This window comes from Acipenser ruthenus, chromosome 20 (genome assembly GCF_902713425.1).
Source record: "Acipenser ruthenus chromosome 20, fAciRut3.2 maternal haplotype, whole genome shotgun sequence".
Lineage (NCBI taxonomy): Eukaryota > Metazoa > Chordata > Actinopteri > Acipenseriformes > Acipenseridae > Acipenser > Acipenser ruthenus.
The window spans coordinates 19,276,212-19,297,023 of record NC_081208.1 but is presented as its reverse complement, the minus strand read 5'-3'; the positions used below and the strand labels follow the sequence as shown (position 1 = coordinate 19,297,023).

The following is a 20,812-nucleotide window of genomic DNA, read 5'->3' as shown; positions in this document are numbered from 1 at the left end:
CATTTCAGTTGCTTTTTTTTCTTATTTCAGTCCCCTCACCTTTCTATGGTGTTTGTAATTGAGTGGTTCTAATTTAAATTGACAATTACTGTGTTTAATGTATTTTGTATTATTTCACCTGGGTTGATAAGTTGGACCTTAGTTTCAGTTGCCTGCCATAGATATATGTACTGAAACTTTGGCTAGATTAGCCAAAGTGTCTTTATAAAAGGAATAGCCAGTGCCATCTGGTGATATAGTTTTGATGGGCGCTTCTAAAATAAACACTACTGTATGTCTATGGCAGGCAAATAGAACTGAAGAACACCTCCTGAACTCCTAGTCAAAGCACTGCACAGACTTGGCAAACAATAAAAACAAAACACAACACTTGAGCAATAGAACAATAATGACTGCTCTGAATTATTGCTGATATCCTACAAAGGTAAGCTAGAAGTTAAGAAAATGTAATTTGAAGCTTCCTAAAGTATGTGGACTCCTATTTTAAACAGACTGAAAGACACTAAAGAAATTCCCCTGCAAAGTGAAACGCTGCGTTCCCCCTGCTGCTCGTCGCAGATCTTCAGTTAACGAGTGATGATTAAGGATTGTTGTACGCTCATGTCATAACCTGCATTAACGGAAGATGAGACTGATGTGCTAATGGGTCTTGGACAAGGCCTCCCCTAATAAAAGGGAAGTGCCTGGACCATAAAGACTTGTCTGTTTAGATTACTGGACAAGGTTAATGGATGATTCAAGAACAGCTACAGCTTAACATTTTTGATGTATCTTGTAACTGCACCTCATTAATTTAAAATGACACGCACATCTGCTGTGTTTTAACCACTGGTCTTTTCCTCCCCGGTCATAAAGGGCAGCGTTATTCCACTCTCCGAGCAGTTCAACAACATGTTAAACAGTGACAAGCATACAACTTTTTTTTTTTTTTTTTACTTTAGGCCGATGCTTTCACCATTGTTATGCTGTAGGTTCCTCTTATTTCGTAACGCTTTTGGAATAACACCATGGCTTCATGAATATCTAATAAGAAATATTTTCAGTTTGTCTGAACATGTTATAGGTGAGTCCTCTAATACTCGGTCAAGCGGTAAAAATATTTTTGAAATTGAAATATATAGAGTTTAGAGCTGCTTGTGTTGAACAGTGTTTCATTGAGAATGAACAGCTGCAAGCTTGATTGAATCAAAATGGGCTTTTAAAAAAAGCAAACCAAACATTCTTTAGCAATGTGAACAGGCCCCATTTAGTGTTTTAAGAAAACAGAAACTATCAAATCATGACACTGTATACAGTTCAAAACCCTTATTTGAATGTTTTAATTAAAATATATAGTAGCATTTACATTGGGACATTGGGACAGTTCTAGTGATGGTTTTAAGGGATTAAATTGTATCGGTGACCTGCACTGGTTTACCCTACAGTACATACTTTTTTAATCCACTTATTTTTAAGGGAGGCATTTTTAACACTTTTTTTTTTTTTTTTTTTAAAGAAGTCTATTTTTAGTTGCGCAGTCCTTCATCATATCACAGGGAACAAATGGAATAGTATTTGGGGAATGTTTTTAGAAGTTGAGATAACTTTGCTTTGCCGTAACTGTTATTTACAGTGTGTTGTCAGAATGAAATAATTGTAACTGCAGCACACAGTGCCTCTCTCTCTCTCTCTCTCTCTCTCTCTCTCTCTCTCTCTCTCTCTCTCTTCGATTTGGCTGGTAAGTCAGTGTATCATAGGCCCAGTGTTTTTCTCTGGTGGGGATTGATACACAGAAGATAGATGAGTGTTTTGACATGGAGAGTGTTAGACAAACAGCCTTATCTCTCCACCACTTTATCCTGACCCGAAATGAGATGTTGAACTGTGCCGAGGGGAGGGTGGATTTGTAACAGACAAAGCAGGGGAGTTTTGCAGCACGGGGAGTGGGGCGGGGGAAGAATTATTACTTTTCTCAGTCATACTCGTCGGGTAGATCACAGGCCAGGGATTCAAGTAAACAGACCAAACAACAACAGTAGAAGAAGCTCACCTGCATGGAGAGACTATACTTCTACTTAGACACATTGGTGTAGGTGTGAATTGAAGCATTTTACATTGAAAAGATAGGAAGTTGTCCATACTTTTTGAGCTTCACAGTAAATATATACTGCAATTTGCAAAATTCAATGGCATGTAAATAAAATGGCTGTTTTATAGTACAGCTTTTAATATTTATTATACAGCTAACTATAACTCATAATCTAATGTTATCTTTGGTATGTTTACAATATAATCTGGAAGAAATACAGGCAATTATTTTGAGATACATGAAGTTTGAAATATGTATGACCTACAGGTTAGCTGAGCTCATTATGCCAATTTACAACCATCTTTTAAAGGAAACAAAACATTAGGTTTCGGCTGTAACTCCGGTTCCCTGAAAGAGAACATGACCAACAACCATAGTTTATGCCTGCCACAGGTCAGGTATTTATTGAGCATTTTATGTCAGAGCTGTCGATAGGCTTCTCCGGTGAGTGCTGTCCTCAGTCCCGCCTACCGAGGGAATAAGTAGTCACTCCTCGGAGATCACGTTCTCTTTTGCATCGAACCTCTTTCAGGGAACTGGGGTTACATCCGTAACCTAACGTTCCCTTGAATAGGGTCGTGTAAATAGGCGTCCTTTAAGTCCACGGTGGTAAACAAGTCGCCTGGCCGGACAGACGAGGATGTGGTGATGTGTAACCGTCTGGAACCTCCTCTCCGTCAAGAACCCGTTGAAGTGTCTCAGGTCTAGGATGGAGCGAAGGCCACTGTCCTTTTTTGGCACTAGAAAGTACCTCAAGTAGCACCCCTCCTCTTGAGAGGTGTGTTCTACGAGGTGGATGGCTTGATTTTAGAAGTAATGTTTTTACTTTTTTGCTGAGGGTCAAGACCTGGAGAGGGTCGCTTAAGGATGTACCCGTGATCCTTCGAAAGGGAGGAGGGCCCGCGCTGAACTGCAGCGCATAACCGGTGTGTACGGTGATGAGCACCCAAGAGTCTGAGGTGTGATTGCGTCAGTATTGCAGCTGGTCCTGTAAGAAGGGATGGGTCTGAGACCACAAGCCTTCAGGGCCCCTGCTGGGGCTGCTGGGGCTGGGGTGGAGCCTGACTTGGTGGCTGCCTAGGGCGGCTTCATTGGAACTGCCTCCCGGAGCACTGTTGCACTGGGGCCCCATGCCTGGAGTTCCTCCATCTTTGCGGGCAGCCCCGGATATTAGCTGCCGTGGAAGCCTGAAGACGATGCCTCAGGTCGCCACATGGCGCAGTGGGGATCGGAACCATCCGGGTCACCGTCTGTGTCACAGGCGGGCACGTTGCAGGATCTCCTCCACTGCTGGACCGAAAGTATGGCCAGGGGAGATAGGGGCGTCCATTAAGGCAGACTTTTCCAAATCCAGGACCATGGCCTGTGACAGTCAAAGCTGTCTGCGTGCCACTGCCAGGCCTGCCAGGCTTCTGCCCAGGGCTTGCCCTTGGAAGCATGAAATTTGCAGCAGCGTACCTGAGACCAAACACGGCTCTGAAGCTACTGGTTCAGAAAGGGGCGCCGATTGTAAGATGCCATCCAGGTAGGCCGTGAGGAAACCTGCCATGATGGCCAGGTGCGTTACTGGCGCTTCGGCTGCATACACTTTTTTAAGGTGGGCCTCTACCGGGTCCTTAGACAAAGTCCTACTGGAGGGGCTCGCACCAGGGTCGTGATGGTAGAATCCACTGGCAGGAATTCTGCTTCACCCAGTGCCCCCGCACCTTCCAAAGAAGCCAGCGGTAAGGCTGTGGGGCACTGAGGGCGCCTATGCACCGAGGACGCCGAAGCACAGAGGCTCTGAGGCACCATATCAGACATTTTAGCATTAGTAATAATACACCAGTGATAAACATCAAATGGCCTCATACATACAGTAACAGTTAAAACATATTTGACTTATTTTTATAGCATTCAAATTCCTGTTTGTGCGATTTGGTTCAGTAGGGTGTGTGGGTAGATAGTGCTGAGACTGTTCAAACAGTTTAACAGACGGACTGAAATCTAGTTAATTAAAAGAAAAAAACTAAATGAAAAGAAAAATATAAAATAATAAGTAACCACATACTATACCTCCATCCTGTTTAAACATCTTCTAAACCACAACTGCAATTATCAGCAAGAGAAATCACTTGAAAATAAAATCAAAACAGTGAAACATTTCGGTGAAATCATGCTTCCTGTATGTCAAAAGTTTATTCCTTTTTTTAAAATCGTTTTTTATGTGGGGGATGATGGGGAATTTCCAAGCTGAAAAATATCACCCTTTTCATATGAAATTCCTCAGATTCTACAAACCACTTGTACTTGTTATTTCTATCTCATGTGTGCGGTCACCATAGCAACCTGGTTTACCATATAATAAAAAAATACATAATGCATTACCATTCAAACATCGAAGAGCTCCCAACTGTTCTGCCCAGAGTTTAATATCCTCATCTATAATATGAACTTTTAATAGGCATTTGCCAAAACTATTGTCTTCGGGACTTGGATTTTCCTATTAATAACGCTGTCAAATAATAATTTAAAATGGTCAAGGTCAAGTTGAGAATATCTCTTCCTTGGTTTTCTTTGTTTTTTATCCACTGAAGCAAATGGTTAATTTAAGGTTTGTATCAGAGTGTAAATACAGGTTTCACAATTGTACCAGTTTTGGAGTTTTGACATTTAACAGAACAAAAAATACGTGTTAGTAAAATATTGATATAGCAATCACAACCAAATCTATTTAATCTACCTGGGAGCCACTGTGGGAGGTTGACGGGACATACTGTAACTAAACACTGAGCCTATATGAACTAGATTCAGAACGGTGGACACACACAATGCTTGCTCTGGGGTCATCTAGTGTTTTCTAATTGCGACCTGAAATTGGCTGTATTTTGATGACATTGTTTTGTTTTGTGCAGAGGAGCTGGAGCTGTTTGGCGGCGATGGAGACAGTAAAGTCTGTGCCAAGCAGGGCCTTCTTCACGAGACCACCTGGGGGCCGTTCAGGGGGAAGATTCAGGTGGAAGCCCCGGCTGTGGAGCTGGCAGGAGGGGTAAGCCACAACACATCTTTGGGGTCTGTTATGAAAGTCGAATGACATTGCTGTAAACAACTTGCATTTGTATGTTAGAGAGAGATCTCACTGAGGCGCATATTGGGAAACTGGACATCGACACGGAATCTTTTGAGCTTGTTTTTTTTTTGCCTGAGGGTGAGAATATTAGTTTTAATGTGAATAAAAAATATATAAACACAGGTGACACTGCTCATTAAATTACAGCTCTGGTATTGTTCTTGAAATGTTTTACAAGCTTGTACAAGAGATAAACAGCATGTGTATTGTAATTTGCATCATTTAAGTGTATACTATAATGTACAGTAATAGCCATCTAATTGCAACCTATTTGGTTTAAAAAAAAAAAAAAAGCTGTAATATTCTTCAGAAGGCACAGTCGTGGCTTTCAGCTGTGTATGACTCTTATCTGCGTAGATAAAAGGATTTCAGTTCAACGCTCTCCAGTACAGCTCCCTGAAGAATACAGTATTTTGGCTGAGGCCAGAATGACCTCCACTCTGAGCTGATTACCTCAAGCAGCCAACAGTAATCTGCAGTGATTGTCAGTTTCTGTTCCACGTTGTATATTTTAATTGTCGGGGTAATTGTCTGTGCACTGTCACACGATCCATTTATCTGACACGTCCTTCATTTCAGTTCATCATGCTGCAGTGTTGGCTCCTGGCATCAGGAAGCCTTGATGGCCACAAACAAATTCCTGGTGCCTTTCACTAGCCCTTGGCCAATAGTGTGGGTATTCTGCACAGCCTAGTAGGGCAATAACTAATGCTTAAAAAATAAAAACATTATCTTACAACAAACTTAAAACAACTTTGTTGCAAGTCCCATTCTGCTCTCTTTGGTTTATTTTCACAACAGTTGGTGGAGCTGATTTATCCTGCCACCATGTGGCAGATTCACATTCACATCCTGTGCAGCAGGTATTATGACCCCTTACCTGAACTTTTAAACCCACTCTTTATAGTTCTCTGTGGGGGCCCTTTGCTTTAACAAGCACCGATTCATCAATGCAAGACGGGACACATTCACATCACTCCCACCCAGTCCTAAGTCCTGCTAAACCTGCCTTGAATCCATCAGAAGATGAGACAACAATGCAGTGGAAACAGTTTCCCTTACCCACTTCAGATTTGGCATGAACCCCCTAATACTACCTGATCACTTCTCTAATAAACACCAGTAAGGAAAGCAGTTATAAAAACTGGACTTTCTGCAGGGCTGTCTATGCTTAATCTTGTTAAGTCCTTCATTATGAAAGAATATTTTACCAAGCCTTTACCAGACAATTCGACTCCCACCACTCTTAAAGGAATGTTTAAGCTATTCTCTCTTATTAAGAAATCTTCAACTGCAGATTAAAATGTGCAAATTGGCATTAATGCCTCCACATCTGTTATTAAGTGCTCTCAAAAGTTCCAAAACGATTCCTCTACTTTCTCCTTTCCGAGCCTGCTTGTCTATCTATTTAAAATGCAGTCCTTGATTAACCCTTATCTCCCCCGATTTCTTTATCTCTCTCTGGCGCCATCCTTCTGGACTCGGAGTCCGGAATGATTGATTCCTGTTTGATAGGCGCCCAGTTCTAAGATTTCATTTTACTATCAGAATATTTTTTGGAGAGCTCATGTTCAGCTGTTCCTCCTTATCAAGTTTGCTTTGTTGATGATTTCCAGCTTTGACCAGCTTCCCTCCCCATCCCGGAGCTCAAATACAGGAAGGATTTGGAGTATCTGTTGGAGATAGCTGCTAGTCACATGTTCCAAATGTATCAACATCACATTCTCCTCTTGGCTCAGTTCTCAACCCAGGTCCCAGTCAGTTCATCCTTCACTTGTAGATCTAATTCCACAGTTAGGGAGTGTTCTGTGTGTGGAATGTGTCTTGAAAAGAACTAGTCAGAATGTGGGGGTCCGCAGGGGCCAGTGGACCTGCTGTCAAGTTAAGCAAATTACAAACTGCCCTTGTTCTGTGATTCAGGGACTGTTAAGGACTTACTGAGAATGCATTGAAACTAAGGTTTTGAAATTAATTTCCCTACCCGAAATTAGTTTCAGTACACTTTTGACAGCCTCCTGTTATGATTTAAAAGCAGTACAGGCACATTCAGAGTGTCCTCATAATCGCACAGTATCTGGGAAGGATAGTTTTTATACAGCTATTTTTTTCTCATATCATTTATTACAAGTGTGATACTGTTAATATAACTCAGGGGAGCATAGTGTGGGTACAGTTGAGGCAATGAAGAAGTTTATTTGATTGTCTCTAGGAGGCTGGTAGTCTATGGTAAAACTTTTCATTGTCAGTTTACAGCCTCGGAACGGTAGTAAAAATGTCAGCACCCTGGATGAGAGGAACATATTCTTTTATAGCACTCAATACAGAAGTTAATTGCCGTTGATTAGTCCTCAACTGTACATTGGAGGGAGGACATCTTTTGTTGTTTTGAAATCAACACTTAAATGAATGGATTTATTGAATACCTGACATTTATTTATTTATTTATTTATTTTTAATTTAATGGTCGGCAATTGTTGTTTTTTTTTAAAATAATTTTTCTCCCAATTTAGAATAGCCAATTATTTTCGCTGGTGCGCGGTGAACCAAGGACACCCTGGTCGACCTAAGCCCAACCCCCCCACCCCCACCCCGGCCAATTGTGCGCCGCCCCCTGGGAGCTCTTGTCCACAGTCGGCAGTGGAATAGCCTGGACTCGAACTGGCGACGTCCAGGCTATAGGGCGCATCCTGCACTCCACGCGGAGCACCTTTACCGGATGTGCCACTAGGGAGCCCCCTACCTGACCATTTTTTTAATACTTCTTAAAGACAATGCGAATGTCAGTAATTAGTTTCTGCACACCCCAAGTGTTCCTCATGTAGGGTGTGCCAGAAATATGGACACGATTAGCGCATAAGGGTGTGCATTAAATTAACCTGCTGGAACTGAGCCCCACCTCTCCATGTTGAGAATTCATTTACATAGTGGTCCGAGGCTGCTGATGTTATCAATATATGTTACCAAGAACCACAAAGGCAAGGCTCAGCTGTCCAGAAAATGATAATTGTATTTAAATTATATCATACAAACCGTCTTGTCTATGGTCTGTTCTCCTGCAATGGAGAAATTAGCCCCATTGGAGATGAACAGACCATGTTTTGTTTTTCAGCATCTCCCCACTCCACCGTAAAGATCTTGCCTATATGAATATCCTTCTGTTATAAGTGATCCATTATTTGTATGAAAATCAAGAATTTGCATGGTCTATCAAGTGGTCGATATGAATATCTCTTTTTTGAAATGATCTCGCTGTCAAATCATTTGTGGTAAAATACCTAACTGCGTACAGTCCTCAAAAAAAACCCATATAGGATGTTTATATAGAAGAGAAAATCATTCAGAACAAGTAATTGCCTGTAATTTGGCATGCTGAGTTTAAAACAAGTTTTTCAAGTGATTTTACACTTCTAAGTTTTTTTTGTTTGTTTGTTTGTTTGATTTTTAATGGATAATGGATTGATAATAGTGTACATTCTCAACTGCAGTTGTTGTATTGGAAAATACCGTTGATTACCCACTGCACATAAGCTGAGCTTCTGTGTACTGAAATGTGATTCTCATCTAATGGTATAGAAAGTTCTTGTCCAAATAATGTTCAGAAATCACACACAAAAGCACAGTCGTCATCTGCTGCAGCCTGTTCCTCATCTTGAATGAGCACAATAGGCTTTGGATGAGCTTTCCTGTTTTTCTAAATATCTTCCAAGAAAATAGTGAGTTTGGAGAATGCTTCTTAATGGGAGTGCACTTTGATGAAGCAAAGGTGATTCCGATTCATTTTCTTGTATGACCAAGACATGGATTGTTCTGGTTTGTGTTAGTCACAGGCAGGAAAACCTGACAACCTTTTTATTTTCCTAGTTGCTATGGATTTCCAGTTTGCTTCAAGTGAGACAAAAGACATTTCTACTAAAGTTCTTTTGGTTTTGGTTTTTTATCGTCCATTTTTTGTATGATTCGTTCAGTAAAGTTCCATTACAGGTGTTGTCCAGTAAATATCAACCACTCCATTGCCACTTTGTTTAAACCACTGCCAATATCAATATCATCAAACCATCCCCCTTACATTATGCCATGTGGGATGCATTATTTGTTCACAAAATCTTCAATTTCTAATGTTATATATATATACATACACACACACAGATTAACCTGTTATATATCACCTCGCTTAATGTCATACCCCGTTTATTATCACGATTTTTGAAAAACCACTCGCATAGGTTCTTTGAGAAATTACCTTCGTCTTAATATCTCACAAACCCGCTTACTGTCATGTTTTGTGTAGCCTGTCAAATGCTGTGTGGCTGACCTTTACTAAGTAACCACAGGATATAATCAATTTCCAAACCAACTAACAACCAATAATCATCTCGGCTGATAAACTGACATTTTGTGCAGCCTGTCAAATGCTGCGTGGGTGGACTTAACGGGATACAGTTCAGTTTGTGTCAGATAATGACACAAACTGTTTATTACAGTTAATCATATGAAACGTATTTGTCCGGTAGTAAACTATATGCATTTGTTTAAATGTAGAGAACGACTTACACTTTTTTTCTCGCACACGTAATTTAGCTGTCATAGGCAAATGTGAAACTCAGTTTATGTCATGACCCGCTTTATATCGCAAATTATGCCTGCATGGCAATCATGATATAAAGCGGGCTCATCTGTATATATTTTGTATTTTTTGATTCACTCCTTATACTTTCATAATCATAAATAGGGGGTAAAGGGTCATTTTCATTTAATATGTGCTGCATATATTTATGCATATTTTTTTCTGATATTCAGTGATACCATTAAAGAAAGACACAGTTGACCTCAAGAACTCCCAATAACAAATCAAGGTGCTTGGATTGAGCAGTAAATTGACATTGCTCACTGAGGGGCAAGGAATGAATTTTGGTTGGAATTATATCTCGGAATGGTAAACCATCGTTCCAGAATAATTTAAATAGAGTCCATGCTATTCTGGCTGCTCATGGTGGACCTACACTCTATTGACAATGATATGGCAGGTGTTTCTAATGGTTCGTTTTGAGGTTCTAATCCTCCTAGTCTGTAGACAGTGAGATGTCACTGTACTTTGGATCAGTGCGTTTTGGCTGTGGCCGTGGCTGTTGACAGTAGCTTTGTCTTCTAGTAGTTTTGTCTAACTCCTCAGACCCGGGTTTCTGATGACAAGCCAGTATGTTAAACACTCCTGTTGTCTTCATGAAACGCTAAACTTCAGCCACACTGCAGTCGTCCAAACCGCCTCCGTTCAAATGCAAATAATAAGTGACTTGGCCATTGTATCAAGAAGGGCCCATCGTGGGCCCTAGTAGTGGTTTAATTTTTAATCTCTTATCTTTTGTATTTCAAACACTTTTTTTTATGTTTTTAATATTTTTACATGTCATTTGCCTGCATCTCATCTGTTTTAATTATATTTTCTTAGAAGTGCTGTAAAGTTCTTGGGGGAGGGGGGGATGGGGTGCAGGCATGGGCTATCGTAGGCAACTGCAGCAGCGGATGTGTAGCAGATAGAGTTTCAGATGGTTATCGGTCCGAGGGTTTCAGCCCAGACACTGAACCCTTTGTTTGGGACGATGCAGTTTCTCCAGTCTATTTGAGATTTAAAGGGACAGCAGTTTGCGACTTTATAACAAGGGCCATTTGTCAAAGTCTGTAATTGACCTAGCCAAGTAGTAGTGGCACCAACAATTATTCAGTTACCACAACATGACTCGGTATCTATGTTTTTTTGTGTGTGTGTGTGTTACAGTACAAATTGTGTAAAAGTTTAATACAGTACAAAACTTGAATTTGTACAATTAGCCAATATTGGAGAATACTTGCATCACGGCAGCTTGTAACTGAAAGCAGAACATGTTTTACTTCAAACGACAAATCAAGTCTAACTGCATTACATTCAAATGTAAGACAACGCCTTTTTTCCTTTTAAAATGTTTTAACTGCAAACATAACACAAGAATGTGTACAGTTCAGTTGCTGACATAAACCACTGGAATGGAGAAAAACAGACACCTGTATTTGAGCCTTTTATTGTTCTGCATCTGTTCATAACTGCATGTACATTGTTGTATGTTGACCGTAATCAAACACATGTTGTATTTTCGTTCGTGTTTTCATGTATGTACAGGACAAGTTTAACCGCAGCAGTTGAGGAGTTAAACCCTGGCAAAAAGTTCATTACTTACCAGACAGTTGCCAAAGTACGAGTACAAGAGCACATTCTTTTTTCATTTTTTTTTTTTTTTAATGAATAGAAAAATAAATCAGTCATGCATCATTAGCATTCCTGTTTTATCGTACATGGAACAGGGTGTTGCTCTGTGTGATAAGCGGAAGTTGATGAGGATTTGACAGTCTCAGTCTGAGATGGGGGTGGGGGGGTTAATATCAGACCAAATAATTAGATTTCATATCAGTACCCAGGCAGCAGTCGAGGGATCAGAGAGATTAAAACATTTCTCCCCTGATTAATATTCATAAGAGACACAGGCCGAAGATGGGCTTAATCTTCACGTCAAAGAGTTTTTCACAAGAGCTTAATATTTTCAAAGTAGTTTAGTTCCGGACAGGATCCGATGCAGTTGGTGAAAGATAGGATATCATACAAAGTAGGATATAATAATGGGAGGTCATTACTGCATAGAGGTAAGTGTTTTGAATACCTAGCACCCACAAGACCTGCCACCTCAATGAAAAGCTAACAGAGGCAGGTCTTGTGGGTGTTAGATATACGAAACACTTACCTCTATGCAGTTGTATTACAATTAAATAAGCATGTACAGTTCTGTTGGTATTATAATTAGAACATTTGTGTGTAGCGGTGTGTAGCGGTATTTATATTATTGGGGTGGTGTCAGTGTCAGCCCCTCCCCCTGAGAGGTCATGCAATAAAGAGAAATGTATGTCATTTCAAATTCTGGCATGGCCACTTCAAATAGATATACGCAACTGGTTATTATATATAAAAAAAAAAGGTAATTGTTAAAGGGAAGTCTAGTAGCTGTACCATCGTGGATTAGGTAGAAAAACAAATACAATAGAAAATATCATTGTGGGTTACTTGGGGGGTACCTGCAACACGCTCAGATTCCCCATAATTTTACCCATCAATATTACCGTCCAAAAATATATTCTGGTAAACAGATGTGTTTGATAAACCGACAAACATTTCAGTTTTTAGAAAGCTATATTCAGTTATGAATATGAAGCAAGGAAGAAAATGAAATTGTGAATACTTGATAACAGTTTGTACATGTGAAGTTCATGTATAAATTGACATTTGAGTTGCTTTTGAATTCTTATTAAGCTATATACTTTTTGGACCTTCTGGACTGGTGACATCCATATATAGCGTTGCGTATATAGCAAGACTTTCACACACAACCACATATTAACTATTCTCTGATGGAGGTGGGGGGGGGGGATGCTTGCTACATTATTTTCATAATTATTCTTTATTTCCCACATATTCATTACTATATTAAATGTCCCCACTCATTTTCAATGTCTTGTATTGAGTTTGAAGTAGTAACCTTGTTTGAAGCCATTATGCAGTTGGGTGTGCTTCAGCTAAAGCCTTCTTTTCCTATGTTCTACCTTAAACACCTGGGATCAGTTCTTTTGTCTGTGTGGAACAGCTACTAGATTACGTTTTATCAGAGACTTTGTTTAATCTTAGCAGAACTGATTATCATCCAATGGCTGTTGCACATTCAAAACTAAAATTCAAATCTTTGAACCTGTATGTAAATGTGCTCTTATTATTGTGTCACTGTGTGTTGTTTTACCTCCTTAAAGAATCTTGTTCGATTTTAGTCTGAAACAAATTGTTACAAGCGTGCAGCGCTTTGGGTGTATGTTGCTAAGATATTATTATTACGTTTTAAAACTAACACAAAAGAAGAGATATCTTGGAATCTTGGAGTGTTCCTGCTGAAATACAATGAAAAAAAAAGTTCTTTAGGCTATGACTGTCATAATTAGAAATAAACCTTTTATTAATGAAAAAAAAAATTCTCAATTTTAATTTTTTTTTTTTTAGCTCTAGGTTTGAATCATTTATTTCACTCTTTCAAGCCTGTAAAATCAATTTTGTAGCGCGTCTGTAAAATCATCTGTGCCCCCGGTGAAACTCAGAACTGTTAATCTGATTGTTTTCATAAGGCTTAGTACAGTTACAGTATGAACATCTGATCCACAGTTTGATAGCAAAGCACTGCCCTCTAGCGGTTGATTCAAATAGCAGGCACAAAAGCATGCAGTCCCTGTATCTCGCAGACAATGAAGTAAAACTATAAGTCAAGTAGACAGGTTTGATTTAATTTGGCTTCTTGAAGTTATTGCCTACAAACTCGGAATGCAATGTTAAATTATTCATGTGATTTGTTTCTTTCTAATTACTGTTGGTGTTGGCAAAGGAGAAACAATATTTAAACTACATTAGCAAGGCAACACCACTGTACAGCTGCACAGCTCAAGTAGGATGTATTTGAACTAGTCCTTTCATTTAGTTTCTTTTTTGTTGGTGTGAAAAAAATTGTGTCAAAAAGCATTTATAGAATCAACTGTACAGGGGCACACAAATCCATTCCTGAAGGTTGGGAGTCCTCCAGGTTTTATGGCTGTTATTAAATAATTAACTAAATAAAGACCTGGAAGGCGGTTCAATTGGATCAATTAAGTAATTTAAGGTACAGGTAGAACACACACCTCTGGAATCAAGGACCCATATTCAAAATGTTTTTGAAAACACTGCACAAACCCTTATGTTAAATAAATATAGTTGACCTAATTAAATATGTTCCAACTGAGGAACAAAATGTAGTACTATAAATTTTTACTGCACACCGTACCTTGCACAGCAATGAACTTCCACCATTTATACTTCCACACAGCTCATAAGTGTCAGTTTCCACTGAAAAGATATACAGTAATAAATAATGTGTATCTTAAATAAAGCAGTGGCACATTAATCCATCATACTGTAAAAATGAATGGCCTATACAGAGAGTGGGATGATAACAAGTGTTTGCATGAGGTTAACATTTAATGTTGCTGAATTGGATCATTTGCATCAAATAACCCCATTGGGGTTGGAACGCTGCACCAGAGCAGCCTGTCCTACATGTAGAATTTAAACAGTATGAACAAGACGCTTTGAAATTTGAATTCCTACTTCACAGTAACAGTATATTAACTACATACTGAGATTATGCTGTGATCTAATGTTTTCAGCCCTCTGTGGTTAGGTCTCTTTCTTTCACTCATTGGCAGAACATTGGCTTATGCTTTGTTTAGTGACACTTTTTTAAATATTCAGATTGGTTCATTTAGTTGGCTTTGGGCAGACAGATCATACTTTCTAACAAGGTGGGTGTATTAATCAAGACAAAGTTGTCAGTGCCCTTGCTCTAAACTGATGGAAATTGAGTTATATTCTGAGCAGTCTTTCTGTATTATCTGTTGTCACACTTTCCCATTAATGAATACATTTAATTTGCTCGTATTTTGGATGCAGTTAGTTTTGCAGTCGTCCATCCACTTCAAACACTATTCATTTAGCTCATGTGTGCTTCTTGGGCCTCTCTGTCATATCAGCTCTGGAGAGATCCTGTGATGCTGCTTGTAAGAAGCACATCAATTGCACAGATCATCTGAGACACTGTTGTTTTTGAGTTCCAAGACTGAAAGCTATTTGTCTAGGATTGAAATGAAAAGGACTCTGTCCCTACCTTTCTTTTGGCACGGCTGTCTGTTCTCATATCTGTCCAGCAGGCCCGTACACATGAAGTCGTCACTATACAGTTTTATGGGTGACTGACTGGCAAACAACATTATTTTACAAAGACTGTGGAATTAAAGAAGCTACTGTACTTTGTATCACATGACAAACGTCATGAATTAAGGCTGTGTTATTTTTTTTTTGGTTTGTTTTTTCCCACGAATATGTAGCACCCAGTGAATATTCCCATTCTGAAAGATATGTAAATAGACATGTTTTTGTCACTTAAATAAATACAGCAAATGTTTGTCTTATTATTGATGCAGTACCTTTTATGCTGCATTTAGGAACCTGGCAGTCAGTTTAGTTTGCTTCCGGTAAACGATTGAACACACTGTAGAGCTGCACAAATTCTTTAAAATGTCTTCAACAAAAAAGACACCAGCTGCATTAAAGATCGTAAATATTTCTGCTAAAGATCGCTTTGTCCAGTACAAGGAGGGGACATTTCACGTGTCTGTTGTTATTTTTATATTTATTTTTATGTTTTTATTTTGTTTGATAATTCACTGAGGTGAAAATAGAATGTCAAAAAGGTGGACATAAAAAATTAAATATTGTACAATTTAGCATTTTAATTTTGATACATTATGATTGTGACAACACTATTTTTTCTGCTTTAATACATTGTATGTTTAATTGTGAAATATCTTGAAGTACCTCTTTTTTTACTGTGAAATAAACCATTGTTTGCGTGAAAAAATAGACCTATCAATAGCCTGTGTGCATTGATAGCCATTCAGAGGTTTCAAATCAAGCTACATTGTTATGTTGTGTTGATTTATCTTTGAGGTTTCACAGAGAGAAATTATAACAGCTGTACCTCAACTTTGAACCCCACTAGTAATCTCTATTTCGCAAAAGTTTACTTTGATATTAAAGCACAGCAAGACGTAGTAAAACATAGTGCACGCATGGTAAACCATTAAAGTATGTAATAGCCATATTTAACTATGATAAAGCACAGTAAAGAGCACACCAAAAGAAAGACAGAAAAGGTTTAGTAAATTCAGCAGTGTAAACATGGAAAACGTATTGTGTTAATCTTTTACAAGAGAATGCAGAATAACTGTTATTGCAGGATTCCTCATCTTCCCGTGTGGGATGCCATTGTTTACATTTTAAGTTGGATACCACTGAATGTATTTATACAGTCAAACCTGTCCTCATTTGTATACATGTCAATTGACCTCCAATGACTGTATAATCTGCTATTTTATCTATACCAGCCTGTTCTTCTGTAAAGCAGGTTAGACTGGGACATGTCTTTTTATGCATTTCTGGTGCTCAGACTCCAAGCCTTCATTCTGCATTTTTTTTCACCAGGAACCCAGGATCACACTTGTGACAGATGACAGAGATTGCTGGCTCACCAGACTCTCCTTAACTTCTGATGGAACAGCAGCAAATTCCATCATCTACAGCAAAGGTAGGTTTTGTCTGGTTGGAGAAGTGTAACGCTGCACCAGTCCAAAACCAAGTGTCTCAACCTTAAACTGGGCCAGTCGTATTCCTGAATTCCTAGCTTTGGTTTGAATCTTCAACTGCTTATCCACGACCAAACAGACAGTCTGAACTGTTTTCCCTACTCGTGAACTCCTCTTTGAGGTATGCTTTAGAACTGTTTTCAATCCTGGCACCTCAGTAAATGCATTGGTTTTCAGTGATAAGACCAACCTATGGTTGAGTTGAGAATTAATTTACTGCATTATCTTGGTGTGGAGGAGATTGATGTTGAAATTTATGATATTTGGTTGTGTTTGTTGTGTTTGCAGGTGATGAGTTGTATTGTAAGACGAGTCAGGTGATCCCGGAAGGGGAGAGTGTGACGGCCATCCTGGTGTCTGGTCAGAGGGAGGGGTCCTCTCCTCTGAAGACTGAGTCCACCTACCCAGCAGCCCTGCACCCTGACATTCAGCTCCTGCCCCAGCAGGCCGGGATGGCAGCAATCCTAGCTACTGCGGTTGTCAACAGTGAGTTTGCCAATAATTATTAAACAATATTTAAATATTCTTACATTAATGCTAAATTGACAAAAAATTAGGAAACATTATATATAGATTTAATTTACTGTAAAAGAAACGTATACCATTCTATATTCTATATTGATTTAATTTATTGTAAAAGAAACGTATACCATTCTTTATAGTATTACCTTTTTTTTAACTGTGTCTTCTGGTTGGGGAGAGATAGTGTATTTCCTGAAAACCAGTATTGTTAACTACAAGAATAGTAATTTTTAATATTGATGAAGATTAAACCGAGACATGTTTTGTCAGGGAAAACAAATCTTACCGTCAGATTTGAACCCACTTGAACATGGAGTTTGTAATTCCAGATTGAATCCACCTGGTGGCAGTATAACCTAAGCAATTGCATGTCTGCATTGAGATGGGATGCGCTTGTGAGAACACTAGACCTTTTCTTTAGAATCTATGTTATAATCCAGTATGGTAGTTACATACATATTGACAAGTAACTGATATTTCTATATCACTGTTTTTTCATCAATGGTACCATCATATATATATATATATATATATATATATATATATATATATATATATATATATATATATATATATATATATAATTTCATGTACTACAATCAGTAGTAAGAATTTAAATGAAAAATCACATATTCAGAATTTTTTCCTATGAAATAATCAAGTAATGAAGAGTTCCATTTTCATTTGAACAGCTGTCTTCATGCATATTAACTGCTAAAACTGTACACTGTTCAAATTTCAATAAATATACTGCAACGTCCTCATCTGAATGTGTTGTAAGCAGTTTTAAGCTAATATAATACATTAAATGGTCTTTTCATCTAATACTGCAGTTTTCCACACTTAATGTAAAATCTTCAAACATCACTTTTTAATTAATAACTATGTGCCTGGTTTGACTAAAATAAAGATAATAATAGTAATTAGAAAATAAAACTGATCCATTACCACACAGAACTTGATGTATCTTTGCAGATTGAGTCTATCAGTTGTGTTGGCAGTATTGGAGGGTATTGGTAGTTTGTTCATTGTTTTGAACTGTATAGACAGGTATACTAAATACACAGGAGGTTCTTTCTTTTGTTTTTTAAGTGTTTTTAATGAGCCACATTTTCCCTGAAGGACTTTGAGCAGCTTATGTGTCATTAATTATCAATACAGGTCGACAGAAGCTTGTACAATCTCCCCTTGTTATGATTAAACATGTATTTCTTTTTCCAAAACACCAAATATAGATCTAAAGAAATCAATTTTCTGCGGTCCTGGTGTCTAATTCAATTCCTCAAAGAAGGGTTAGTACAGGAGAGAACCTGCTGTGAAGCAGAATCTTTTCTATATATATAGTGTCCCTGGAGCGGAAAAGTAGAGAATTGAACTGAGTTTAACATTTAAGGTAGTTCGGCATCAGATATCACTTTCATTTAATCGCAATAGACAAAGTATATATTGCATTGAATTCTTTCAAGGACCTCAAGCAATGTGTTAGTGTAGGGGCATGTTATTTCAGCCTATGCTTTTAACTTCAAAAGCTGCCCTTCAAAAAGGTTTCTGAAAAATGCTGAAAGCTGGAATTCATATACTGCAGAGTTTCTCAGACTAGAAATAAAAATAAAAAAATATATATAGTTCATCTAATGTGCACCTGTTAATTCAGTTCTAAACAGATGCAAAATATTTAGTTTTGTTTGACTTAAAGAAAATAGCAATATACTGGACAATTGTGTGCAATGTCTGCACATTTTAGCCTAACCTACCGAAGGCATGGACATTTGTTTTTTTAATTGTGAATGCAGGTCATGGTATTGACATCTGTAGTGTGGGGTTCAGAACTGGGCAGACACATGGCAAATGACATTTAATAGAGAAAAGTGTAAGGTACTGCACGCAGGCAATAAAAATGTGCATTATAAATATCATATGGGAGATACTGAAATTGAAGAAGGAATCTATGAAAAATACCTAGGAGTTTATGTTGAATCAGAAATGTCTTCATCTAGACAATGTGGGGAAGCTATAAAAAAGGCCAACAAGATGCACGGATATATTGTGAAAATTGTTGAATTTAAATCAAGGGAAGTAATGTTAAAACTTTACAATGCATTAGTAAGACCTCATCTAGAATATTGTGTTCAGTTCCGGTCACCACGTTATAAAAAGGATATTGCTGCTTTAGAAAGAGTGCAAAGAAGAGCGACCAGAATTATCCCGGGTTTAAAAGGAATGTCGTATGCAGACAGGCTAAAAGAATTGAATCTATTCAGTCTTGAACAAAGAAGACTACGCGGTGATCTGATTCAAGCATTCAAAATTCTAAAAGGTATTGACAGTGTCAATCCAGCAGACTTTTTCGACCTGAAAAAAGAAACAAGGACTAGGGGTCACAAATGGAGATTAGATAAAGGGGCATTCAGAACAGAAAATAGGAGGCACTTTTTTACACAGATAATTGTGAGGGTCTGGAACCAACTCCCCAGTAATGTTATTGAAGCGGACACCCTGGGATCCTTCAAGAAGCTGTTTGATGAGATTCTGGGATCAATAAGCTACTAACAACAAGATGGGCCGAATGGCCTCCTCTCGTTTGTAAACTTTCTTATGTTCTTCTTATGTTCTTATATACAGTCATTTTCTGTTAATATGTACAGCAGGTAACTTAAGTTTTTAATATTTATGACTTGCCTGTCTAAATAAAATTAAACAATTTATTCCAGAGGACATCTTCCCCTGTAAGGACTGTGGGATATGGTACAGGAGCGCGAGGAACCTCCAGGCCCACCTGATGTATTACTGTGCCAGCCGGCAGAAGCAGGACTCCTCCCCTCCGCCGGAGAAGCCCAAAGACTTATACCCCAACGAGCGGGTCTGCCCCTTCCCACACTGCAGCAAGAGCTGCCCCAGCACCAGCTCCCTGGAGATACACATGCGCACTCACAGCGGTAAGACACAGCATAAAGAACTGCTTGTAATAGAGATAGTCTCCAACTGAATGGGACAGATGAACACAGGGGTCTAGTGATGAGCAGGTTTTTCAAATGAAAAGAGCAGACTGAAGTCAACAGGGTTGCAATTGCAGACTGATTTATATAGTTAAGGTTAGACGGGATTCAAGTTATTTGGGTTATGTGTGTTGAAATATGTTTGTCCATAATCTTGGAAAAGGATGTAGTTTCTAAAAATGCCACTAGAAGGCACTCATGTTGTTTTGCGATGCATCAAGGGGTAAATGCACAATCCTTTTACAATTCTTGTTCTACAGGTGATTTGTATTAACACATTAAACTTTGTCTTTGCATTAGCTGTGCAGGTGGCAATGGGATTGCAGTTTTCAAACAACTTTGCATTGCCTCTACAGATTACAAAAAGAGTTATTCCCTGGTATTAGTTATTATTTGTTTATTTAGTAGATGCCTTTATCCAAGGCGACTTACATAGACTAGGTTGTGTGAGCTATGCATCACCAGCGCTTATAACAACAGAGCACAAGGACGTGTTTAAGGCTGTATTAACACTTTATTGGACTATTAATATATTAATAAGACATTTTAGCACATAGTATGCAAGTAATAACATTGACAACTTTGCTTTGTGAATAATCATTCTTGTGTGAGGTAACAAGATTTGACCAGAACACGACCCAAAACTAATGACTGCCTTGGTTTGGTATTGTTCAGGAGAGAGGCCCTTTGTGTGTCTGATCTGCTTGTCTGCCTTTACAACGAAGGCCAATTGCGAGCGTCACCTCAAAGTCCACACTGACACACTCAACGGTAGGGAACTAAAAAAACATATCTGTGTATATGTGCTAGCTGCTTACAAAGTCT

The 20,812-nt window shown here is 38.6% G+C and overlaps 1 protein-coding gene across 1 annotated transcript in view; it reads left to right on the top strand.

Moving 5' to 3' along the window:
• zfpm1 (zinc finger protein, FOG family member 1) overlaps positions 1-20,812 on the top strand; it is a 76,824-nt gene that overhangs the window by 52,231 nt on the left and 3,781 nt on the right. The window contains exons 4-8 of the mRNA XM_034904672.2: positions 4,963-5,096; positions 16,309-16,411; positions 16,758-16,955; positions 19,703-19,927; positions 20,663-20,758. Of these exons, the coding sequence (XP_034760563.2) occupies positions 4,963-5,096; positions 16,309-16,411; positions 16,758-16,955; positions 19,703-19,927; positions 20,663-20,758 (756 nt within the window). The remainder of the gene's footprint in view (positions 1-4,962; positions 5,097-16,308; positions 16,412-16,757; positions 16,956-19,702; positions 19,928-20,662; positions 20,759-20,812) is intronic.